The sequence below is a fragment of the Ambystoma mexicanum genome, chromosome 10 (assembly GCF_040938575.1).
Source record: "Ambystoma mexicanum isolate Mex_15411 chromosome 10, UKY_AmexF1_1, whole genome shotgun sequence".
Lineage (NCBI taxonomy): Eukaryota > Metazoa > Chordata > Amphibia > Caudata > Ambystomatidae > Ambystoma > Ambystoma mexicanum.
Genome location: NC_090932.1, coordinates 238,429,830 through 238,455,335, shown reverse-complemented (window position 1 = coordinate 238,455,335; position 25,506 = coordinate 238,429,830). Strand labels below are relative to the sequence as shown.

Genomic DNA, 25,506 nt, shown 5'->3' with positions numbered 1-25,506 from the left:
CGTATTCAGTATACCTGGGTTCTTGCAATGGTAAAGTTTTCATATAGTTCGGTATTCAGTATATAGACTGGCACTTGCCTGCAGTCCGTTTCGGAGCTCCCTGGTATCTGCTGCTCCCACCGACACTCACCAGCGGTCTGCTCCCAGTGGCATCTACTGTTATCTCTGCTCCACTTTTGAGGTGGGGAACACCTCCAATGTGAACACTGCGCGCCCTTTGGCTCTCTCACGGATGCGGGCATTGCTCTCTGTGGCCTGGGACTGCCGGCGGCCTCGTTTGGCCTCCAGTCCCACTGCAGCTGCTCCCACAAAGAGTGGGTCTCCTGTTGGCCTCTGCCATGCAGGCCTTCCTGCTTCTTCTTCACAGTTCTCTTGAGGACTCTCTTGCAGGTTCTCTTGCAGGTTCCTTTGTGGGATCTCTCTCTTTTCTCTGCCCCTTGCCCCTCATTTTATAGACCTGCAGCCTTCTAACAGGCTGCAGGTGTGCCTGGTCAATTGGATCTGCCTGACCATAGTTAGGCAGACATGCCTGACCTTTCCAGTGTTCAGGATACAGCTTCCACATCCTAGTACCTAAGTGGTGAAGAGAGGAAATCTTCATCACTCTTAGTTGCCTCTTCTTTGTCTCAGTGCTGTCAGGTGTTGTGTGTGGAATACAGTCAGGAACTGGCTTGAAACAGCCTATGAATGTTGGGCCAAGGTTAGTTTGACTTTCACTAGGGGTCTACTATATCGAGCCCAAGGGCATCCCATTCCCAATACTCAAGGACCATCCACCCAGGTGATCCTCCCTCGCTTCTGCACATTCAGGGTCAGGATTCAAATGTGATGACCTTTCCCTGGCCACCTGGCAAGAGGATCCATGGGGAGTAGGAGTGAGAATACCCTCAGGTTTCTCACAATACCCACAAGGTATACATTGTTACAAATTCATTATTCACTTGCATCACTTTCAGAATCTAATGATAAAGTGTTTCCAGAGCATCATCCATTGACAGCATTCTCACACACTAGTTAAACAAGATTGCAATTTAAAGAGACCCATGCCTTATCTTCACATGCATAAGATTCAGAAGCACCTTTAGAGCAAATCACAGTTTTATTCGCCCATTGTGAATAGGTAGAGAGGCTTTGTACCTCTCTGACTGTACTTTTGAGCAAAAGGGGCAGGGGAATTAATTTCAATATGGCGACCAGGGTAAATAATAGCCTTGGTGCAGCCCCATAACAACAGAGCAAGCCAAAATGAGCCTCTTGGAGACAGTCAATCCCATCCCCACATTAATTCCAGGACACAAGGGCAGACTCTCACAAGGGGCCTACCCTTGGGAGAGAGAGAGAGAGAGCACATCGAAATTAAAAAGCTTTGTTTGACAGTGTGGGAGCTTGGAGAAGGAGGTTGTGGAAAGTGTTCAGAGTAAGATGGAGAGTTATTCAAGGATTGGGGAGGAGAGTTTTGAGAAGAGGCTGGAAATGAGAGGGGAGAATGCTGTTGGGTGAACTACAGAGGTGGTTGCTGGAAGTAAGGAGCATGGTTAAGCACATTGGGAGGAGGTTGTAGAAAATCACAGGGTGGTTGGGGTACATCCAGGGGTGGTTAGAGAGGATAAGAAAGAGCCAGGAGGATATCAAGAGGTGATTGGTTAAAGTAAGAAGGGTGGTGAACATCAGAAGGTTCGAGAAAATATATTAGAGGTCGGAGGACATCAGGAGGTGGTTGTAGAACACCAGAAGGCTGGTGGAGAAAGTAAGGAGAAGGCTAGAGGACATGAATAGGTGGTTGGGTGAGGAACCCGGATAGATAGCCTGACCACTAAGGCAACAGGCAGCCCTGTTGGCTGAAGGCATGTGCTTTAGGTGGGAGGAGGAACAAGCATGTCGCATGGCAGTGAAGAGGCAGATCAGTCAAGGAATAGAGAGATCTCGAGACGGTGAGACGTCTGGATCTTAGATGGGGAGGGTGACCTGGCCCAGCTCAGATATCGTAGGGATGAATGTGTATTAGAAATATTTTAGCTACAGTTAGGCACTGCGGAGAAGCTACTGTTGTACTAATGGCTTGTAATTGAGACTCAGACACATCCAAGAGACAAAACAAGGGAGCGCATTGGCCCAGGGTTTGGCAATGCCTTAAAAACGGCAACAGACTGTTAGAAAGAATAAAAGTGCTGGAAGCGGTAAAAGCTGAGACTGAATGAAAAAAGCTTTGGGAGCCCCTTGGACACAGCAAACAACCCAGACTGATAAACCTGGAGGTGAGATTGTACCAAGATCACTTTCTAGTGACATTTGTGTTATATTCTCCCTGTGCTTCTAGTTTTTGGTGTTATAAATAAATGTTCTGTATAAGGGCAGTAAATACTCGCATTAGTGAACATAGATAACAAATAATCACTTAACAACTGTGTAACTCATGGACCCTCGGTTGAGCCTTACATTGAGAAGAGACACACTGAAAAAAAGTTCAGAGAAATAGTGTTTGACAAGCCCAACAAGATGAAAGTGACAAACCAATCAAATCTTTTTTGAAGAATCTTGAGCAACAGTGCATGCATTTTTTTTTCAAACAAATAAAAGTAATCCATTCACATACAATTTTGAAAGGACATATAGGCTACTTTATGAGAGGGCACAAGTTATCCATTGCAAAAAGATGCAGATTATGGAAAAATATCTATGCACTGAAGAGAGATTAGAGGTAACAATATTCAAACCTCAATGAAAGCAATGATTCTTGTGATAATCCCCCCTCCCCAGATTACACAGCAGAGAGGTATTTTGCACCTCCACTCTACTGTGGTGAACTGATATTCAAGCACTGCTCGAATGACCCAAAAGGACACACACACACATATATATTGGCACAATCAGGTACGTAACCTCTGCCATTCTGAGCTATGGTAAACAAACTGCAACTACCCCTATAAGGGCCACACTGCTGTTAAGGTAATGTAAAATAAACTATTAGTTCATGTTATTAATAGAAATGACTAATGGTTTGTACTTTATTGTCAGCATATATGCAGTAAAAAAGGACAAACTATCAAAAATTGGTTGGAAAAAAGTTATTGCCTGAAATAAATAAAATTAAAGCTATTATGATTATGAGTTGTAAGCAGCTAAGATCCTATGACTATGTTCAAGAAGCATGCCTGAGAAAGGAATAGAAGTGATAGAAACATGAATTAAATGATGATGAATTTCATGTTGTGTTTGTTTCTCCAGTCATTCCAAATAGATATTAAACAAGATATCTGTACAAATGTCATTTATATTGAGAAACAAGCATTGGCAAAGTCAACAGCTTTGGCTTTAGTGTAGGCATGAGGGGGTGTGTGTGCCAATCTTTGCCAAAATGGTACTACCTCGCCATATGATGGCAACAGTTTAAAATGGGTTAAGTACCTGGCCACTTGGAGGGAATGTCTGGCCAATGCCTATCTATATACAAGCAAACAATTTAGTGCAAGGAACATATGTATAACCATATTCCATTAATGGCTGGGTGCCCACTGATAATCCTGGTCAGTACACCTTTAAAAACTATCAAAGGGCAACATCTACTGATATGATATGATACAATATGATATGATATGGCATTTATAACACGCCTATACACAAGTGTTTCATATTAATTATCTTTGTATTTCTGCTAACAAATGGATGATGATTGAATATTTTAAGGTTGGTAATGATGTCTTTGACCTTCTTTGTAAAAGTTATTTTGAACGAAAACAAATACATTATTGTTATTATTAAATTATTATTAGCGACCACTATCCAGTGACCTTGTCTATAAAGTGGAACTCTTGTCATGGCATATCCAAAGTCATTCCACATTTGGAAGCCGTAGAAATGAATTGTAATAGTAAAAGAAGACTAAAGTGGAAGAACATAGACAAAAATGTAATACACCATGATGGATCGGTCCAAATTTGTTCTATTTAGAGAGAACTTTTAATGAGGCATCCCAGTCCCAGGTCATTTTGAAGTCATTTGAAACATTGGCCAATACAGTTATGGGAATATTCGTAAGGAAATGGAAGAGCGGGTTGCAACCATTACATCAGGAGTAGTTTAACGATGAATTCAAACGGGATAAAATAAATCTTCTGACAGTCTTAAAAACTCCAGAGGCGGGAAGAATCATCTGCCACTGAAAGCGGTAACTGTAAAATGGTGCGATCAATCGGCTAGTAGATACAAGATGCTGTGTGATGAATCGAATGAGGATGTGTTGCATTTTGTATTATTCAGCCCTGCATATTCTAGTATTAGAAGGAGATCAATTGCAGTGATTTTAAAACGGAGGAATACTAACTAATGCAGACCAGCCCTTTTGTATCTGCTTTGGCTGACTCAAAATGTGCAACCTGGCCTTTTTAACTTTTCTGAGAGAGGAGTTTAAGATAAGGAAGACTTTTTATTGATTCATTATGGTTTATAATGATAGAATGTATTGTAAGAAAGTGAGATGTGGATAATGTCTATTATGTATTGATTTATAAAATGTTGTGTCTTTATATAATATATTGTTTTATGGAATTTGTCCCAAAATAAACATTTATATGATGATGATAACATTGCTTATAAATCAGGAGACTGAAGGCACACTTCAAAAATATATTTTTTAAAGCAGGAGCACATTTACATCTGCAATTAAGCCATTTACTTACAGAAAACCACTTAGAAATAATACTTGCAGAGTCCATACAGCACATATTTGATGTTACGGCTTGATCGAGTTAGCTCAAAAATATTTGTGGAGGATGTGTTGTGGGTGAGGAGGAGGATGTGTTTTGGATGGGGAGGGGCAGGGAGTGTGGGGAAGGTCCATAGGGATTAGCATGGCCATGGGCATCTATGGGTGCATATTTAGCCACACCCACAAGTGGTGTGTCCCTCCTCATATCTTATCTCAATGTAACAGGTTTGGCTTATAGGTGGCGCCTGTGCACCACCTAAGAGCCAACTCTATAAGGAATACCTCTCAGTAGTAAAAATGTATGTTTCTTTTCCCTTGATGACGACTGGGTCAAAGAGAAATGTCTAGCTCTGATCTTTTGGTTGAAACCAGCTTGGCTTTTAAAAGAAATAAAAGAAAAAATGGTACTGAATTTGTTAGCAGCCGTTCTTTTAGACAGTAGCATGCTTCTGTATATTGTCATAATAACAAGGGAAACAATAACTATGAAAACATCACAATGAAATGAAAAGTCTGCTTCAAAGAGGAAATCTAGCAGTTTGATGGATTGTTGACAAATGTGATTTTAATATGATTCTATGGTATGAAAAATTGAATGTATGGTGATATGTGAGGCTAAGAGTGACTGATGTAGAAATGGAAGACTATGTCACCATTGACGAATTATCAAGTGACTACCTTTTATAAAATGATGCTACTACAAATGTGTAATTGTTTTGTGACTATGAGGTATGATCTTATGCTAGGAATAAAATGCCACACTTTTTGGTGTAATCGCTCTCCTCGGCTTATGAAGTCTGGGACACAGCTGGTGGGGAAGGATAGTCATAGTACCCCTGAGGAATAAATTTGAGCACACGCCCTATGAGAGGTGGCAGGTTAGTTATTGGTTCCCTCACCCAGGATGTCATTCTCTGCATGTTCCTTTGCATGGTAGTGGGACAATAGCAGCAAATATGTGCTCTATAAAGCCCTTTGGATAAAGGCACTATATAAATAACAAATCATTATCATTATCTTTATCATGATCTTCATAATATACAGCTTGATGATGACCTTTGTCGGGGCACCCATTCTCATTACATTGCAGTGGGGCACATTTTGTTTGATCCTGGCATATGAAGACCTGCTTTACAAAAAGAGCAAAGCCTCATCTTGCACCCTCAGTAATGTGCTTTGCTGGCAGTACAAGCAGATGGTCAGTGGGCAGTTGCTCAGGCACATGTGCTAACATCCCTGTCCTCCGGGTCTTCCTCATCTTCATTCCCCTTCTTCTCAACAACGCACTCTGCAAATGTCTCACAACACAATGAGAAGACGGAGCTGAACAGAGTTGCATAGGATGTGGAATGCATGACATGAACTTGGAGAGCTCTCACTGAGCATTGGGCATTGAATCATTCTCACACCATTCCTGGCTGATGTAAGACTGCAGGAACTGGGTAATATGAAATGTACATGTTCGTCTCCCAATGACGGGGTATGGTAATAAGAATCTCCATTGCAGTACATTGACGTGTAAAACCTTTCAACAGCATTTAGGTCTTTGTTAATAGGCTGACTTTGTTACTTAATGGACCAATGTTGGCCAGAGACAGGTATGTTGCTCTCCACATTGCATGTGGTCATGTGCACACTTGTGGACAAACAATTATGTTGAGCATGCACTGCGTTAAGTTATTTCATGTGTAATCACCTTAAGCCTGGCTCTCAAACACCTGCACGCCTCTGAGACCAATGGATCCCATCTTTTCCTTCAATAGCCTTATGAGCAGGGCAGGCATATTCCATCGGCTGTGGTCTTTCGATACTGCTCAGCCTGAACAACCTGCACTCAGCGCTTGAAGTTGATGAACAATTTTTTATTCCATTTACTTTTCCAGGATGAGTGGAGGCAGAAGTGATATGGTCACGAATCCAGTGCCATAAGGTAGGCTGCTTGCAGGGATCAGTTTTGAGCATTATTTTGCCAAACAACCTGGTTTCAACCATGGTCATCTCTTCTGCTGTTATCATAAGACAATGTGACCTTTCATTGGCAATCATCCTCGGCACTGCCAGCTCACCTTCCATGATGCAAGGATGCCTGTAGGGAGTGCTGGATTCAGAATAGGATGCATCAAAAGTGTTTAACATGCCCACCGCCTTATTTCCTATATCAGGAAGCTGTGCAAATGAATTACTGCATGCAGTCACTTCTGTTAAAACTCTTGCAGTGCTAAGCTCATATCAGATTTAGAGAATGAAGGATACCAAATGTATTAATCATATTACTACATGTGAGACATTGTTCATCTGTTAGCATCATACTCGTAATGACCACCATAGATTCACTCAGAATTTAATAATTGCACAATCAAATGATATTACTCTATTTGTGGAATCAATTGTCTTAGCAGATAAGGTCCCGTAATTGACTGTGGTAACCACATTTTCTGGAGGCAAATATAGCAAACTGTTCATTATATTCCAACAGACAGGTTTGTATCAAATAAACTCACCACGTTGTGAAACATTTCATCAGCATGTATATGAAAAATGGAAAGAAACCTGCCATTATTATTGGGGGTAAATATCAAACACGAAATGACTAATTTCAAAGTAAAACATTCGGATGTTGAATGGAACCCTCTTCATAAATGGGAAACTTCACTGTTAGATAATATTGATATTGAAGCTTATGACTGAAAAAAATGTTCCATGGTGCATCACAGTCATAGCAAATGTATGTTTGCCTGTGTTCTAGTGGACACCAATCTATTCCTTTATGATTTGGTCAAAACATACTTAAGAAAGAGTATTGCAAAAGAAAAGCTTAACTGAGGTAGTAGCTATATTCATAAAAACAGCTGGAAAGAAATAATCATCTGGACCACATGACTTATTAAAAAAAGACAGAAAATCTGCTGGGGGTCTCTTGAGGCAGAATAGTAGGTCATCGTTTGTTGGTTAATGATAACAACCAATAGAGACACAATAATACAACATGAAAGTAACGTGTGGGCACTGTCAAGGCAATGTTTGCATTAGTAGTCATACCTTGCATTGACTTGCTGTTGAATATGGCCTTCCTTGCCAACAAATATAGCCAAGGGCAAGTAACAAACCCCTTTGACTTTGTTGACTGTGATAAGACATTTAATTCAACACAAATTATGCCTTATGCTGTAGAAGTCCAGTGCAAGCACTTTTGCATCATTCTGGGAAATATGTGTCAATTTGCACATCCATAAAAATTAGAAGTGGCTGAGATGCAGTAGGTCCATGCAGGTTAATGCCAAATACAATAAAAATGTTGCTCCATAGCTCATATGTCTTTCAGCAACACAGATTCTGACTCACTGGGAATGTTAATGAGCAACTGCATGCCTAATGGCATTGCCCTGGGAAAAGGTACTGTTATTTGTGTGGCTGAATACAACTAATATTTAATGTTAGATTTAATCAAGTCAGTAATTGGAGCTCCTACAGAGGAATAGCCTAACAAGAAGAAATGCATACCTGAAGCCATGGTATCCATTTTAGAAAAGATTTTGTAAGTGCTGTTGGCTTGACCTTATGACACCAATGATGTTTCCTGTGAAATCAAAGAAAAAGGAAGGCTAATGTTAATATTCAATTATAACTTTCTTGAACATACCAATATGTGGAGTCTTGTCTTCATCAGCTCATCTATTGAATAAAGCAAATAAATCAATATGAAACCACAGGAAATGGCAAATAGAGCATTTCACACCATTTTCCAGATCATTGCATTAAAACATTTCAGAATCCTAAACTTTCACTACTAAGCTCATCAATATGCAAATTGAATTAGTGTTACCACATTCTGAATCATTCCGTCTACGAAATAGAACTCGTAAGGAAAGGGATTTCTTTTGAGAGAAAAACATATTTGCAGGAAACATACAATCATAAAGGGCTGACAGAAAAAGGAGAAAAAGAAAGAGCCTTTCTACACCCAGCAATGCAAGAAATCCCTGCTCACCAGTTCATTACTTACTAGGACTCCACCCTTCGTTGTCATCTCTTAATGACCAAGCTTTTGCACTAGTACTGTGACAAATACACTGGAATAGTAAATAACGGGTTCAAGCTTACATATCAATGTCAAAGTATCTTTTAGTGTGCATACCCAATGTAGTGTCGCCCCGTTTTCACTGTCTTCTAGTTTGCCCAGAAAAAGAAGTTGGTCAAAGTCCCATCAAGCAATATGTCACATACACAGTGTGAACCTCAGCTCGCTTACCCAAATGCATCACATACCTGCCACTTGCAACCATCAAAGGTGAAACCTCAGATGGAGGTGCCTACCATACAGCAGGGTGCGAGACCCAAGGTCATTTCCATACCCCCCATTACTTTGCACTGTAGGAATCTGTGGTGCCTTATTGCATAATGCCTCTCCAACCAAATGTCAGTATTCCTCTTTAAGGTTTACCAAGTATGCACTTACACTGTGGTCCGGGTAACTTCACATATATATGTGGAAGTCACTGAATGTCAAAATCTCCTAAAGGGGATCCTCATCGACCTTCCTTAGGGGATTGAGTGAAGGTCTGATAAAGCAGTTCTTAAATCAAAGGTGTCTTCAATGATGCGCAGGCCACGTGTCATCCCAACTGTGTGCATGGGTGTCCTGGGGCGCAGTAGCAATCTAAAGAAGGAATTCTCCTGAACTCTAAAGTTACAACACTCTGCATGCCCCTATTCCATCTCCATATTGTGTGAACGAGACTGCTTTTGTCCCCTACTTATAATGGGGCCTAATTGATCATGCAGAAGACTGTGAATTAAACTTCAGAATGCCACAAGTCAACTGTGCGTCAATGTGACAGCTCACATAATAGATTGCAATGTCGGTGAGAAACTGTACATGGGTTTCTCGCTTATGGCAGAAATCCAAAGCATCATCCTTGAAAAAGAGAACAGGAACCAACGTTGGGCCCAACTAAGATAGATGGAAGTTCTCTGAATGACTGGAATCCCCTTTTTAGTTTTGGCTCATAGGTGCCACAACGCAACACTAAGAGTGGCACAATTATTGGTACATGGGGAGTTGGAAATGAGGAGGGATACACAACCTGCCAGTGTTGTTAGATTACAGCAAACACAGCGGCCATGTTGGAATGCCGGCTTTCTGTGCGGGTCTTCTAGGAACACAAAACCATCCTGGACCATTAGTATAGGTAGAGTTAAACACTCATATTATTTTCAGAGTTTCATTTCTTTTGAAAACTTTAATTTGGAAATGTAATAATCAAACATTCTCACCCGTGAGTTCATCATGAAGGTAAAGTTACATGTAAACAAGACATCATTACATAAAACAGTACATTTAAAAACCATCTAATTGAACTAATATAAAGTGCAATATGTCTAAATGTCACCGTGCTCAATACTAACAATTATAAAACACCTAGAACTTGTGTAAATCTAGCAATTACTATTCAGATCCTATTAGAGATCTGTGATCCTTACATGTGCCCAACATGTTTTGTTCCTGTTTTCAGAATAAATCTGTGTAACTTCTTTAGGGGCTTATACAGTTCCTAAAACCTTCTGTACTCTTCAATGTACTAGGGTGATCCATCAAAATTGCATGCCCCATCAATAAGGGATTCCATGTGTTAATATTGCTGGAAAAATGTCGGCATACAAGAATGGCGCCGTTTTTTTGCGGCGATAGTGCCATATGGAACCTGCGGGGACCCCATATTTTTTTAAAGGATCGGGGGACACCCCTCCCATGTACCCCATAAATGATCCCCATAAATAATGTCGCCTATGCCGTTTCACAGCAACTATATATGGCGACATTATTTATGGGGATAATATTACCTGATACCCAATAGGGCACGTTCTTTGAGCTCTGTGCTACTGTGAGCCATACAATCTCAAGTCTCCTTCCTTAAATAGGGTTTAAAGGGGGTTAGACTCTTTTTCATATACACAAAGATGGTACAATATCCCTTTCCATTATTTAATTATTTGATTGTTAGTCAGCCAAATCTTTGTTAGTGGCTTGACTGAACAGGACTTTCTAGTAAACCTCAAAATGCAGTGTGACGTCCAGCTTCTGGTTTTTCGTTGTCTACGACATTTCTGTGGATAAATTATATACAGTATGTATGAGCTGCTACTCTATGCTATTTCTTATGGCTGTTAGACATTGAGACTCTGTAACCGGGTATATACCTACAGTTTGATAAAGCTCTTCTTGTAGACTTCAGTAGAGATATTTGTCTGCACCTGTAATCATAGACACATGGGGTGTCAATAACACAGTCTATGCTGTACAATCTTGCTGAGGTACAGAATTTAAGTGGATTACTTACTTGTATAGTGGATACTCAGACCCTACATGCTGAAGTGCTTCTGAATAGGTTTTTCTCTGTTTGTTTTCTTTAGTGAAAAAGCAAGCCTTAAGGACTATTGCTTTCAAACATATCGATGTCTGACTAACTAATTTCTATACTGATTTAACACTTCTTAAAGGCTAAGCCTTCAGGGTAGCGAGGTCGTTATGCCCTGTCTCCATGGGTATCAAGTTGGCGTGGGATACTTGGCTGTGGCGTTCTGTAATACAAATCCAGTGCCACTTCTCAGTTATAGCTACTTCTAAGCCTGTATGCAGTTTCATACATGAAGTTACACCATGGGTAATATGGATTAACCTACCAATTGTGCGCGCTCTTCAAATATTTCATGCCGCGTTTCTAAGTCAGCATCCGCGCCGACTCGTTCAGTTGTATATGCAGTTTGCCCTGAGTAACGCGATCGCTTGAGGCGCGATCATGGATGGGGACCTGTGATGATGATTGCGGGTGTCATCTTGGAGCAGATACGCCCTCTCTTGTTTACAATTGTAATCCATGGGGACAGTATGTGATAGCTCATGTCTGTACTGTCACAACATGTTACACTAAAGTGCTAAGCTTTTCTTTATGAACAGCGCTACCTTCAGGGGTCTTTTACCACCAATTTCTTTAAAAAACAGTTTATAACAAATATTTTAAATCAGTAATTTTAAATGCATATACTTCTTTGCTTTACTAACTTGCATGGGTGACCTATATATTCTACCTCCATATCTCTAGGGTGCAGTCCTTTAAAGGCTTATATGGATTTGAGTACCCTCATCTACTGCCTCTCACCGGCGATGTTGCTTGTAGTGTGCGTATGTAAGGTGTTTATGCCCTAATTTGTAATGTATGATGAGGGCCCCTGAGGGGATGTATGATAGAAATGCCACATGTGGGGAAATCTGAGAATGGGTACATACACCTTATTGTGCATATGCGTGATTTGTGAGAAACTGGGGGTAAAATGAGAGAGCAACTTCAACCATAGATGTATTGGATAACAGCCTCTACTGAGTCAGCAAAATAAAGCTGGCCACAAGCCTCTTTTATCCAATCAAACGTTGATATGTCCTAGAATAGGAAAGGACCATATTAAACGTGTGACCTATGTTGAAATGAGCACAGTAAGCCAATGCAATTTTAGCCCTGCATGGTAGCTGTTATAATGTGCACATACATAAATAGAGCAGCAATACCTTGACCATGGGGTGTACCGCTGTAAACACAGTAAAACACTTTGCCCCTTTGGTTATAACATACACAGTCTTCTTTTGTACATTAACTCCTGACCATGGTTACAAATGCTGAAGGCCTGTAATTAATCTTTTTTTTTATTTGTTTATAATTACATAGTAACTTTTACAAAAAGACTTGTATATTTTTTCTGTTTTTTTTCCGTCCGATTCAAATATACCATAAAAACATACCAAAGATTCCAAAATACATATATACATATAAAATTCCATTTCCCACACTCAATTTCATTACCTCAAATCAAAACAAAAGAGCAAGAAGAAAAGAACAACAAAAAAGAAGGAAGGAGAAAAGACAAAGGAAACGAAAAACACTTCAACAGTATTTACAATTCATTCAAATAACCCACAGTACTAATACTTTCACATCCAATCAAATAATCCACTAACTCTTTGATTTTATAGAGAACAAACATTTTTCAGAAATCTTACTACTACAATCTTTAGTTTAACTCAATTACCATGCAGCATGTCTAACCACAAAAGTTCTAAATCGACACTCTCGGTATTCGGTACAAATTGACTAAAGTGACTGATACGCTCTTTCCTTATACCATCACATTCAGTCAATATGTGCACCAGTGTTTCACAGTTCTCCTTTTGATTACAGAATCTACAAGTAGTACAGCAATTGCGTTGAAACGAAATCTCATGTAATCCTGTCTCCATTCCCTAACCTCGTGGACAGTGAGATTCCAATCAAAGTGAAGCAGCAATTTTTTTACCTTCATGGGATTCATAATGAACATCTCCCGCGGAACCCCCAGTTTATCAATGCGCCATTTACTTCCTCCATCATATCTCTAAGATATGATGGAGGAGAGCCACTCCTAGTCCCCTTGCCCATGATATCATATAGTGTTGTTTCATTAGTAGTTATCAACTTCCTATAGTGTGATACTCTCCACCATTCTATGACACTTCCGATGGAGTGCAATCCAAGCTCATAGCGAATCGCTCCCAGAGGCACACATTTAGGCAAACATCTCACCATCGATTTTACCACTTTGGACTCGTATATTGAAACTTCCTCCCTGCACCACAGAGGCGCTAATTCCAGCACATAGCATAATTGCACCACTATTCTGTTTTTATACAAGCGTATACACAGCAGTAGCGAAAATGTGCCATATTTGGAATCAATTTTTCATAGTTGTGCTATCATTGGGCTAATTTTTGCCACCAGAAGGGCCTGAAAGTTTGCCTTTTTTTATTTCCAAACACGGGGTACCCTAAATATCTAATGGCCGTAGATGTGGGCAGTTTTTTGTGATTTAGGAACCATGAACAAAATTTAGGCTTTTTCTTGTGTGTCATACATAAGATCACTGTTTTACTGTAATTTATTTTTACAGCGTTTATGTGGATGTATTCATTAAAAGCAATTAGAAGACGCTGAAGCCCTACAGGGGTGTGATCATATAGGGTCACGTCATCTGCATATGCTGTCCAATGCACCTTTGAGCCTTCAACTTTTGGTGAATTTATAGTGAGGTTTTTGAAGCTTTTTCCCACATCCGAAAAGTATAAATTGAATATGGTTGGTGCATATATATAGCCTTGCTGCATCCCATTTTTTACCCTACTTTCTTGTAATAGTAGCCCCTCTAGACTGAGTCGCACCTTTAATCTTGAGTCCTCATGCATATTATATACAATTGACAGCAGGGACAATGGCATTCCTAGATTTCCCAATTTCGTCCACAGAATTGATCTGTCCACTAAATCAAAAGCGGACGTTAGGTCAATTGACACCACATAAACTGGAAGATTTCCTTTCGTCCATGCTGATTGCTGAAGAATGTTGATTAATAGTCCTCCTGCGTCTGTATCCACATTCCTTCTGAACCCAAACTGGTTTGGTGACAAGATGTTATGTTTGTCAATCCAGCTCCGAATGTGCTCTAGAACAAGGGCCGTAAAAATTTTGTAATCAACGTCCAGGAGGGCTATTGGTCTGTAGCTCGTCGGAAAAGAACTATCCCCCTTCTTGTAAATTGGCACTATGTATGACATTCTCCAACTTATTGGTTTTCGTGTTAAGTATATCCTTAAATTAAAAAAATAACATTTTGGCCCATAGATTCACATTCTCCTTCATAACCCTGTTGCAGAGCAAATTCGGACCTGGGGCTCTAGAAGAGGAGCTTTTTAGTATGATTCTTTCAATATCCTTCACACAAATTTCAACATTCCATACAGAATTTCTGATATTTATCGGGGGGCTCCAGTTCAGGATTGGGGTGCTTTATAATTTCCCAAAATGACCTTCCCATGTCTCAGAGTTAATACATACTGTTTGTGTTTTGGCTTTCTCTTGTCCTCCCCTATTTACCAGGGCCCAAAATGTCAATGTGTTTGCATCACGTAGAGAAAGTAACATGTTCTCTGCATCTCCCTGATAAAGCTTTGCACGCAGGCATCTTGCTTTTCTCTTCCATAGGTTCTTCATCCTATTAATTTCCCCTGAATTTTGCTCTGTGCCAGAATATTTACCATATGTACAAAGGGCTCGTAATTCACGGTCCTGTCTTTCTTAAGAATTTTCATTTTATCTGAGAATATATGCTTATGCCTCTCTCTGCTTATGCCCTTTTTCTTTATTTCTGCTGTTCCTCTTATTACTAACTCAATATAATTCCCAAAAGAATCATGTGCATACAGCTTTTTCTTTTGGTCATAAACACTCTTTTGGAAGTCTGACTGGAAAAGCATATTCACTTTCTCAATATTCCTACTGTCCCATGAAATTCTATTCAATGAGATGTTAACTGATACCCTCAGTCTATAGTGTTGCACATCTCCCCTTTCCATGTCTATCTATAGTGTCATATTAAGTATTTTGTGATCACTCTCCTCAGTGTATGTCAGCCTAAACTCTTGTAGAAGATTAAGGGGCCGATTCATAGAATTCAGCGCACAAGTGGCGCACGCGGCTGGCGCACAGTGTGCGCGTGCGAATCCCTGCGCCAGCCGTGTGCGCTAAAATCCATTTCCGCGCACAGCGTATTCATGGATTCCAGCCACCAAAACCAGCCGTGGCGCACAGTTGCGCAGCGACCCTGCAGCACCGCCAGTTACGCCTCCAAGAACGCCTCTCGCGCAGGGAAAAGCCATCAAAATCCCCAACCGAGCGCAAAGGGCAGCAGCAAACGCAGAGCTGGGAGCGTGCATTCCAGGGGGGTGCGGGTGTTTCCATACGCGACTGGGCTGGGTACGTGTATTACAGGGGTGCGCGAGAAAGTCTACACGCGATTGGCCTGGGTACGTGGATTTCAGGGGTGCGCGAGAAAGACTACACGCGATTGGCCTGGGTACGTGGATTACAGGGGTGCGCGAGAAAGTCTACACGCGATTGGCCTGGGTACGTGGATTTCAGGGGTGCGCGAGAAAGTCTACACGCGATTGGCCTGGGTACGTGGATTTCAGGGGTGCGCGAGAAAGTCTACACGCGATTGGCCTGGGTACGTGGATTCCAGGGGTGCGCGAGAAAGACTACACGCGATTGGCCTGGGTACGTGGATTTCAGGGGTGCGCGAGAAAGTCTACACGCGATTGGCCTGGCTACGTGGATTTCAGGGGTGCGCGAGAAAGTCTACACGCGATTGGCCTGGGTACGTGGATTTCAGGGGTGCGCGAGAAAGTCTACACGCGATTGGCCTGGGTACGTGGATTTCAGGGGTGCGCGAGAAAGTCTACACGCGATTGGCCTGGGTACGTGGATTTCAGGGGTGCGCGAGAAAGTCTACACGCGATTGGCCTGGGTACGTGGATTCCAGGGGTGCGCGAGAAAGACTACACGCGATTGGCCTGGGTACGTGGATTTCAGGGGTGCGCGAGAAAGTCTACACGCGATTGGCCTGGCTACGTGGATTTCAGGGGTGCGCGAGAAAGTCTACACGCGATTGGCCTGGGTACGTGGATTTCAGGGGTGCGCGAGAAAGTCTACACGCGATTGGCCTGGGTACGTGGATTTCAGGGGTGCGCGAGAAAGTCTACACGCGATTGGCCTGGGTACGTGGATTTCAGGGGTGCGCGAGAAAGTCTACACGCGATTGGCCTGGGTACGTGGATTCCAGGGGTGCGCGAGAAAGACTACACGCGATTGGCCTGGGTACGTGGATTTCAGGGGTGCGCGAGAAATTCTACACGCGATTGGCCTGGGTACGTGGATTTCAGGGGTGCGCGAGAAAGTCTACACGCGATTGGCCTGGGTACGTGGATTCCAGGGGTGCGCGAGAAAGACTACACGCGATTGGCCTGGGTACGTGGATTTCAGGGGTGCGCGAGAAAGTCTACACGCGATTGGCCTGGGTACGTGGATTTCAGGGGTGCGCGAGAAAGTCTACACGCGATTGGCCTGGGTACGTGGATTTCAGGGGTGCGCGAGAAAGACTACACGCGATTGGCCTGGGTACGTGGATTTCAGGGGTGCGCGAGAAAGTCTACACGCGATTGGCCTGGGTACGTGGATTTCAGGGGTGCGCGAGAAAGTCTACACGCGATTGGCCTGGGTACGTGGATTCTAGGGGTGCGCGAGAAAGACTACACGCGATTGGCCTGGGTACGTGGATTTCAGGGGTGCGCGAGAAAGTCTACACGCGATTGGCCTGGGTACGTGGATTTCAGGGGTGCGCGAGAAAGTCTACACGCGATTGGCCTGGGTACGTGGATTTCAGGGGTGCGCGAGAAAGTCTACACGCGATTGGCCTAGGTACGTGGATTTCAGGGGTGCGCGAGAAAGTCTACACGCGATTGGCCTGGGTACGTGGATTTCAGGGGTGCGCAGGTGGTGGGTGTGCGGGAAGTTCAAGACGTGAATTGGCAGTGTGGGTCCTCCCAGGTCTCCCCTCTACCCCCTCCACGACCTCTGCAGGCATCCCACACCACAGGGGACTACCCTGCACCCCATGTCATGTCCCACAGGCAGCCCATCCACCATGGCCATGCCCCCCAGCCAAGCCACATGTCCCCTTGCACCCCCACCCCCCAGCACTGTGGGGCACCCTCCACCAGGCCCCCACCCATGTCCGACTCATGTCTCCCAGCACCCCCACCCCCCAGCCACCAGGGGCAGCCTCCACCAGGCCCCCACACATGTCTCCCAGCACCACCCCCCCCAGCCACCAGGGGCAGCCTCCACCAGGCCCCCACCCATGTCCGACTCATGTCTCCCAGCACCCCCACCCCCCAGCCACCAGGGGCAGCCTCCACCAGGCCCCCACACATGTCTCCCAGCACCACCACCCCCCAGCCACCAGGGGCAGCCTCCACCAGGCCCCCACCCATGTCTGACTCATGTCTCCCAGCACCCCCACCCCCCCAGCCACCAGGGGCACCCTCCACCAGGCCCCCACCCATGTCTCCCAGCACACCCACCCCCCAGCCACCAGGGGCAGCCTCCACCAGGCCCCCACCCATGTCCGACTCATGTCTCCCAGCACCCCCACCCCCCCAGCCACCAGGGGCAGCCTCCACCAGGCCCCCACCCATGTCTCCCAGCACCCCCACCCCCCAGCCACCAGGGGCAGCCTCCACCAGGCCCCCACCCATGTCTCCCAGCACCACCACCCCCCAGCCACCAGGGGCAGCCTCCACCAGGCCCCCACCCATGTCTCCCAGCACCACCACCCCCCAGCCACCAGGGGCAGCCTCCACCAGGCCCCCACACATGTCTCCCAGCACCACCACCCCCCAGCCACCAGGGGCAGCCTCCACCAGGCCCCCACACATGTCCGACTCATGTCTCCCAGCACCCCCACCCCCCCAGCCACCAGGGGCAGCCTCCACCAGGCCCCCACCCATGTCCGACTCATGTCTCCCAGCACCCCCACCCCCCAGCCACCAGGGGCAGCCTCCACCAGGCCCCCACACATGTCTCACAGCACCACCACCCCCCAGCCACCAGGGGCAGCCTCCACCAGGCCCCCACCCATGTCTCCCAGCACACCCACCCCCCAGCCACCAGGGGCAGCCTCCACCAGGCCCCCACCCATGTCCGACTCATGTCTCCCAGCACCCCCACCCCCCCAGCCACCAGGGGCAGCCTCCACCAGGCCCCCACCCATGTCCGACTCATGTCTCCCAGCACCCCCACCCTCCAGCCACCAGGGGCAGCCTCCACCAGGCCCCCACACATGTCTCACAGCACCACCACCCCCCAGCCACCAGGGGCACCCTCCACCAGGCCCCCACCCATGTCTCCCAGCACACCCACCCCCCAGCCACCAGGGGCAGCCTCCACCAGGCCCCCACCCATGTCCGACTCATGTCTCCCAGCACCCCCACCCCCCCAGCCACCAGGGGCAGCCTCCACCAGGCCCCCACCCATGTCTCCCAGCACCCCCCAGCCACCAGGGGCAGCCTCCACCAGGCCCCCACCCATGTCTCCCAGCACCACCACCCCCCAGCCACCAGGGGCAGCCTCCACCAGGCCCCCACCCATGTCTCCCAGCACCACCACCCCCCAGCCACCAGGGGCAGCCTCCACCAGGCCCCCACACATGTCTCCCAGCACCACCACCCCCCAGCCACCAGGGGCAGCCTCCACCAGGCCCCCACACATGTCCGACTCATGTCTCCCAGCACCCCCACCCCCCCAGCCACCAGGGGCAGCCTCCACCAGGCCCCCACCCATGTCTCCCAGCACCCCCACCCCCCAGCCACCAGGGGCAGCCTCCACCAGGCCCCCACCCATGTCTCCCAGCACCACCACCCCCCAGCCACCAGGGGCAGCCTCCACCAGGCCCCCACCCATGTCTCCCAGCACCACCACCCCCCAGCCACCAGGGGCAGCCTCCACCAGGCCCCCACACATGTCTCCCAGCACCACCACCCCCCAGCCACCAGGGGCAGCCTCCACCAGGCCCCCACACATGTCCGACTCATGTCTCCCAGCACCCCCACCCCCCCAGCCACCAGGGGCAGCCTCCACCAGGCCCCCACCCATGTCCGACTCATGTCTCCCAGCACCCCCACCCCCCAGCCACCAGGGGCAGCCTCCACCAGGCCCCCACACATGTCTCACAGCACCACCACCCCCCAGCCACCAGGGGCAGCCTCCACCAGGCCCCCACCCATGTCTCCCAGCACCACCACCCCCCAGCCACCAGGGGCAGCCTCCACCAGGCCCCCACACATGTCTCCCAGCACCACCACCCCCCAGCCACCAGGGGCAGCCTCCACCAGGCCCCCACACATGTCCGACTCATGTCTCCCAGCACCCCCACCCCCCCAGCCACCAGGGGCAGCCTCCACCAGGCCCCCACCCATGTCTCCCACCACCCCCACCCCCCAGCCACCAGGGGCAGCCTCCACCAGGCCCCCACCCATGTCTCCAAGCACCCCCACCCCCCCAGCCACCAGGGGCACCCTCCACCAGGCCCCCACACATGTCCCCCTGCACCCCCACCCCCTAGCATCCAGGGGCACCCTCCACCTGGCACCCACACATGTCTCCCACCACCCCCACCCCCCAGCCACCAGGGGCAGCCTCCACCAGGCCCCCACCCATGTCCAGGAACAGAGACTTCCATGCTGTCATGTGTGCAATCTGCACAGGGCTCCCCATGTCACATTCAAACACATGCAACAACCATGCGGTTCACACATTACAGGTCACACATGCATTACCATGATGTCCCTGCACACATACATGCGTACATGGCCTATGTCACACATACAGGCAGGTATCAGACAACCAGCACACTGCAACATGCCCTGTCTCACACAGCAATGCTTGGCCACTTACCACTCAACTCCAGACGGGTCTCCCTCTCAAGGACCTGGGCGTGGAGCGCTGGGTGTATGCGTTCCAGGACCCTCAACTGGATGGAACTCATGCGGCCCCGGCCCCCCTCCACAAGGCGCCGGGCCTTCATGAGGGTCCTTGACCTCAAGTCCTCCCAGCGCTTCTTGACCTTCTGGATGGTGCGGGTTGCCACCCCCTCCGCGCCCTCTCCCGTACTTCCCTCTTGGCGCGGGACGATCCGAAGAGGGCATCATACTGCCCCAGGACTTGCTCCACCAGGACACCAACTTCGGTGGCAGTGAAGCTGGTGCCCCTCTGCCCCTCTGGCCGGGGGTGACTTTAGCAAAACAGAAAGGTGATGGCTGGAAGGTTTTGAATTAATCATAACCACGGGCAAAGCTCTGGCCAACCCTCCAGACCATCGTTTTTCAGCCTGCCAAGCCATTACAGAAGGGTAAAAACCTGATGCAAATCAGGCTTGGTCCTACCCCAAAAGGGGCAGTCCAGCCCGAACTGCTAGGTCACATCCCTTCTGCACGAGACCACAAGCATCCCCAGACATGTTTCAGCCTTTTTGGGCGTCATCAGTGAGGAGTAGCTTGGGTCTCTAGGCCCGGCAGACTCGGGACCCACGTCTGGGCATACCCGTCCCACTCGGGGTGACTTTAGCAAAACAGAAAGGTGATGGCTGGAAGGTTTTGAATTAATCATAACCACGGGCAAAGCTCTGGGCAACCCTCCAGACCATCGTTTTTCAGCCTGCCAAGCCATTACAGAAGGGGAAAAACCTCTGGCCGGGGGTTGCAACTGGTGTCAGATGTGGATGTGCTCCACATGGCAACCCCAGGGGCAGGAGTGGGTGACCAACTGGGTCCTGGGGCTGGGCTGTGGAGCGATGTCATTTGAGTCGGGACTCTTCTGTACCAGCAGGGGTGGACACAGCAACTGGACCCCTGCAGATGGCTGATGTGCAGGCACCAAATGGCAGGGCACGGTGGCAGCAGGCAGGCAGGCAGGCAGCAGCAGATGGCATGTGGGAGGCTGCTTGGGGCACTGGGGGCCAGTGAAGTGTCCTTCTGGGCAGGAGCGTGGTCTTCCGTGCGTTTTCGCGTGGCCAGCTTCATACGGAGTGATTAGGCACGTGAAAAATCTGCACGCTGCGTGTAATGCGCGTAAGCGCGCGTGAAAAACTGCACGTCCGCGTGTAATAGGAGGAAAGGGCCCATGCATAAGCGTGCGCGCGTGAAAAACTGCACGTCCGCGTGTAATGCGCGTAATCAAACGTGAAAAAGTGCACGTCCGCATGTGACTTGACGCGCGCGTGCGTTTTCCCTCAGCACGGGTTAAAGGTGAGCGGGCCCAGCAGTTCGCTGTACGTGCCTTTCGTGGAGACCGACGTGTGTTGCTGCTTCCAGTTGTTTCGCGCGCCATCTACTTCACAGCTCTCAAGGACGTATATCTTCTTTTGGCGGGGGTATTGGCTACGCGTGTTTTTCTGCATCGCGCTAGTCAGACGGTGAGTCGCAAACGCTCCTTTTCCCACTGCGGGTGCCCCTGTGTATCGCACCCATTTTCGATGTCATCGTAGCCTGCGCTTCCCACGCGTACGCGTTATACGTGTTACTGGGTGCCACCGCGTACTGCGGGAGGTTTAATCCACGCACGTAGGCTGCAGGGTTGCGTGCACGGTTTTACTGCAGTTTTGGGGTGCCTGAGCGTTGCGTGACCCGTCAACACATCACCGGGGTCACATACAGCCTTGCAGGTGCAGGGGGGCTGTTAACATCTTGCTTCCCACCCCCTTCACCCCAATTGCCCAGGTCAATTGTGCTGTACACCTCCCATTGGCACCACTCCATCTGTGCCAGCACTATAACATCTGTGCCATGGTAGGGAGGCTACCAAAGGTGAGGGGCGCCTCAGCTGGGCGTCCTCCTCGTGGCGGGCGTGGTCGGGGACGTGGCCGTGGTGACCAGGGAGTAGGGGGACTCCAGGGTGTCCAGGGCAGCCACAGAGGGGGAAGAGGCAGGGGTGCGCCACTTGAGCACAATGTTGTGCCATGTGTCGGTGCAGCCATGCCACCACCCCCTGTGGTTCAGGGGGATGCAGCTCCTGCATCTGGCACTGGCACCCGTATGACCCGGCAGTCCGTTTCATCGACTGCCACGGGCCCAAGGGTAGCGGTAGCTGCAGGTGCAGTTGTGGACACCGCCACCCAGGCTCAGGGTCTGCCAGCGCAGGCTGCGTTGGCACTTGAAGAGCCCTTGGTAGATCTCCAACAGGCCAGGGGGGAAACCATTGGGGCAGGCCGGGCTGCTCAGACCAAGACACGTGTCCCTGGGGCAGTCATGTCATCTGCTGCCCCGAACAGCCGGGTGTTGGCAAGTGCAGGGGCAGATGCACCCAACAGCACCCCGGTTGTGAGTCTGCCAACCAGGACCGTTGCGGTCAATGACCCTGCCACAGCTGATGTTGCTGCGCAGGGTCCATTAGTGGGCACCCAGCTGCCACTGACACAAGTCAGGCCTTTGGTCATCCCTCCACCTGCCACTCCCTCGGCTCAATCCACCCAACCCACTGGCCATACTGGTCAGGGCGGCATTAGCCAGCCAGGGTCTGCGCCACAGTCCAAGAGGAGGAAGGTTGCATCTGCAGCACAGGCTGGGACCCCACACACAGCCACGACCTCCTGCACGTCGAGGAAGAAGCCTTTCTGTAAGCAGGAACTGGACTTCCTCGTGGACTACGTGCGGGGACACAGCCGTGACATGCTAGTGGGTGCCAATAGTCAGACTACGGCTGCCCAACGTGACACCCACTGGAAGCATGTGGCGGAACATGTCAGTTCATTCGGCCATGAGGTGCGCACGGCGCAGGAGTGCAAAAAGCGCTGGAATGACATCAAGCGCAGCACTAAGGCCAAGCGTGCCTCAAATTACAACTTGACTCTGGTGACTGGCGGTGGGCCTGCACCAGAGGAGGAAGAACTCACTCCGCATGAGGCTCTCGTTGCGGAGTTCATACCACCAGAAATGGTCGAAGGTGTGGGAGAGATGCTGGACTTTGATGCCCAGTCCAGTGAGTGTTGATGCGTAGTTGTTGAGGACGTGTGTGTTTCACTTGTGGGATGTGTTGTGCATGATTGCTGCTACATGTGACCTGTACATGGTTCTGATGTGTAAGTAATGCAATGCCACCGTCATGCATGTCTCCTCTGCCTGCATGCGGGACTCCATGTGGCCATGCTCCCTTGCCCCTCCTCCGCCACTCTGCACCCCAGTTCCACCTTTGCACTGGTCTGCTACATTCTTGCCAATGTGTAGTTTCATGTTCATGTGTCCTGTGTAGATGCTAACTTCCAGCTTAGAAACTGCCAGACATATGCCGTGTGGTACAGCCTTAGTACTCGATGCAGGGCATCCCACTTGTACTGTGCATGGGTCAGATGTCCCGCAGGGACATGAGTGCCCATTCATGCTCCATGTGCATTGCACACATGCCCCTATGTGTCCTTGACTGGATGATCACTGTAATATGAGTCCTTGGTTACATACATTGCCTGCCATATTATCGGCCTCCCCATGTCAACTGTGGCTCAGTCCTGCGTTGCACACATGTTTAGGCTCTGACAATCTGTGTGGCTCACAGGCCTCAGCCTGTTCAATGGCCAATGACTCTGTCCAACTCCTGTCGTGTCTTCTACACACGTGGCCGGCCTCCGGATCTTCCATCATGTGTCCTGCCCACTGTCCCAGCATCATTTGCAGTGTTGTAATTGAAATCACATTAAGCTGTTGATGCCAGTCAACACTGCTTGTCAATACACAGGTGTATGGTCAGCCTTTTGATACCATGCTAGGCATCCCTGCTTTGGTACTGGGGTGGAGGGGTGCTTGCCTTCTAGACATGGTACACATTGAATACACAATGCACGTGATGTCTGATTTTGACATTGCACTGCCTTCACATTTCCTAGCACACACCATGGAGTGCTTGTACATGTAGGTAGTGAGTGGCGTACACATTTTCTGCACTGCATAGACCCACTTCCATGCAAACTGCCACCTTTCAACAGGTCTGATCACAGAAGCTATTCTAAGTAGACCCAGCATGCATGCAAGGTCATATGTTGTGTGTCACATGTCTGCCAGATGCCTTTGCTGTCGGTGTGTGTGTGTGTTGTGTGCTTCTGACATGTGTACTGACCTTTTCCTCTCTATTTTTCAGGTGATGACGCAATGGATGCAGAGGATGGTGTTGTCATGCCAGACACAGGGTTGGTAAGACCACATCAACCCGGCACTAGTGGGGGTCGTGGGGTGGTAGGCCACGAAAACCCCCAAGTGCTGCAGTCCATCCTGTCTCTGGCTGCCTATGAGTCCAGCCTTGATGACGACTCTGACGTCCATGTTGAGTTGGATGACCATCAAGTCCATGTGTCAGGGGTGAGTGATTCTGATGTGGACACTCCTCTGTCTGCGACCCCTGCACTGAGGGATCAGACAGTCTTGGTTCCTCCGCCCGTGGTGGATCGGGACGCAGGGTCACCCTCCACACCAGTCACTGATGTGCCTGGGACATCACGTCGACGGGGGCATGTAGTCGTGCAGCCGCAGGCGGTGCCAACACAGCGAGGACCCCCGGTCCTTGGGTCCCGCAGGGGTCAAGCCCGGCAACGCGGTCGCCGCGCGCAACCGCTGTATACTGAGTGGGAGCAAGACATGACTGCCAATTCAGAACGGCAGGGGGCAGCAATGGAGAACATCGCTGACAGCATGGAGCGTGTGGCCCGATCTGTGCTCCCCCCTGCTAGGCAGGTGCTACTCCAGCAGCAGGCGGCACGGTCCACGGCCCGCTCACTCAGGCTGGGCATGGCGGCCTCAGACAGGGCACGCCAGGCTGAAATGTCGTCTCTGCGTCAAGCAATTGCTGCTCACGCAGAGGCGCACATGGATGCCCTGAGGGAGGAGTATGCCTCCCTCAGATCCACTCTGGGTGTCCTTATGATGTCCCAGAGGCAGCAGGCAGAGGAGAGGTTTGCACAGCTTGAGCGCACCATCTCGGCTGAGCTACCGGCTTGCCGGGAGGTGCAGCGGTTGTCCAGCCAGGCCTTGCAGGAGGAACTCCGTGTTACACGTGCTACCTTGCAAGAGGAAGCACGTGTATCACGTGAGGTCCTGCATGCAGACCTATGTAACATCGCCACACAGAACCAGGCTCACCTGTCCGGCAGACTTGCTGCCGACGAGGGGCAAGCTGCGGCTAGGCGTGGCCAGGCTACTGTGCCACGTCCTCCTTTACAGGATGAGCCAGACTCGGACGACCATCTATCTCCCACATAGGTCGTGCTGTGAAGGCGTTGAGCCCATGGAGGTATTTTTTTTTGGCTCAGCATCATCGCATGTGGATGTTGAGCAGCACCCTGTACCTCCC

At 48.5% G+C, this 25,506-nt stretch overlaps 1 protein-coding gene across 2 annotated transcripts in view; it reads right to left on the bottom strand.

Moving 5' to 3' along the window:
• The window catches only part of LOC138491315 (espin-like protein), a 484,304-nt gene that overhangs the window by 199,761 nt on the left and 259,037 nt on the right, over nucleotides 1–25,506 (bottom strand). For both annotated transcript variants that reach the window (XM_069617768.1, XM_069617767.1), the window contains exon 3: nucleotides 8,207–8,282. In XM_069617768.1, coding sequence (XP_069473869.1) covers nucleotides 8,207–8,225 — 19 coding nt within the window. In that variant the 5' untranslated portion in view covers nucleotides 8,226–8,282. The remainder of the gene's footprint in view (nucleotides 1–8,206; nucleotides 8,283–25,506) is intronic.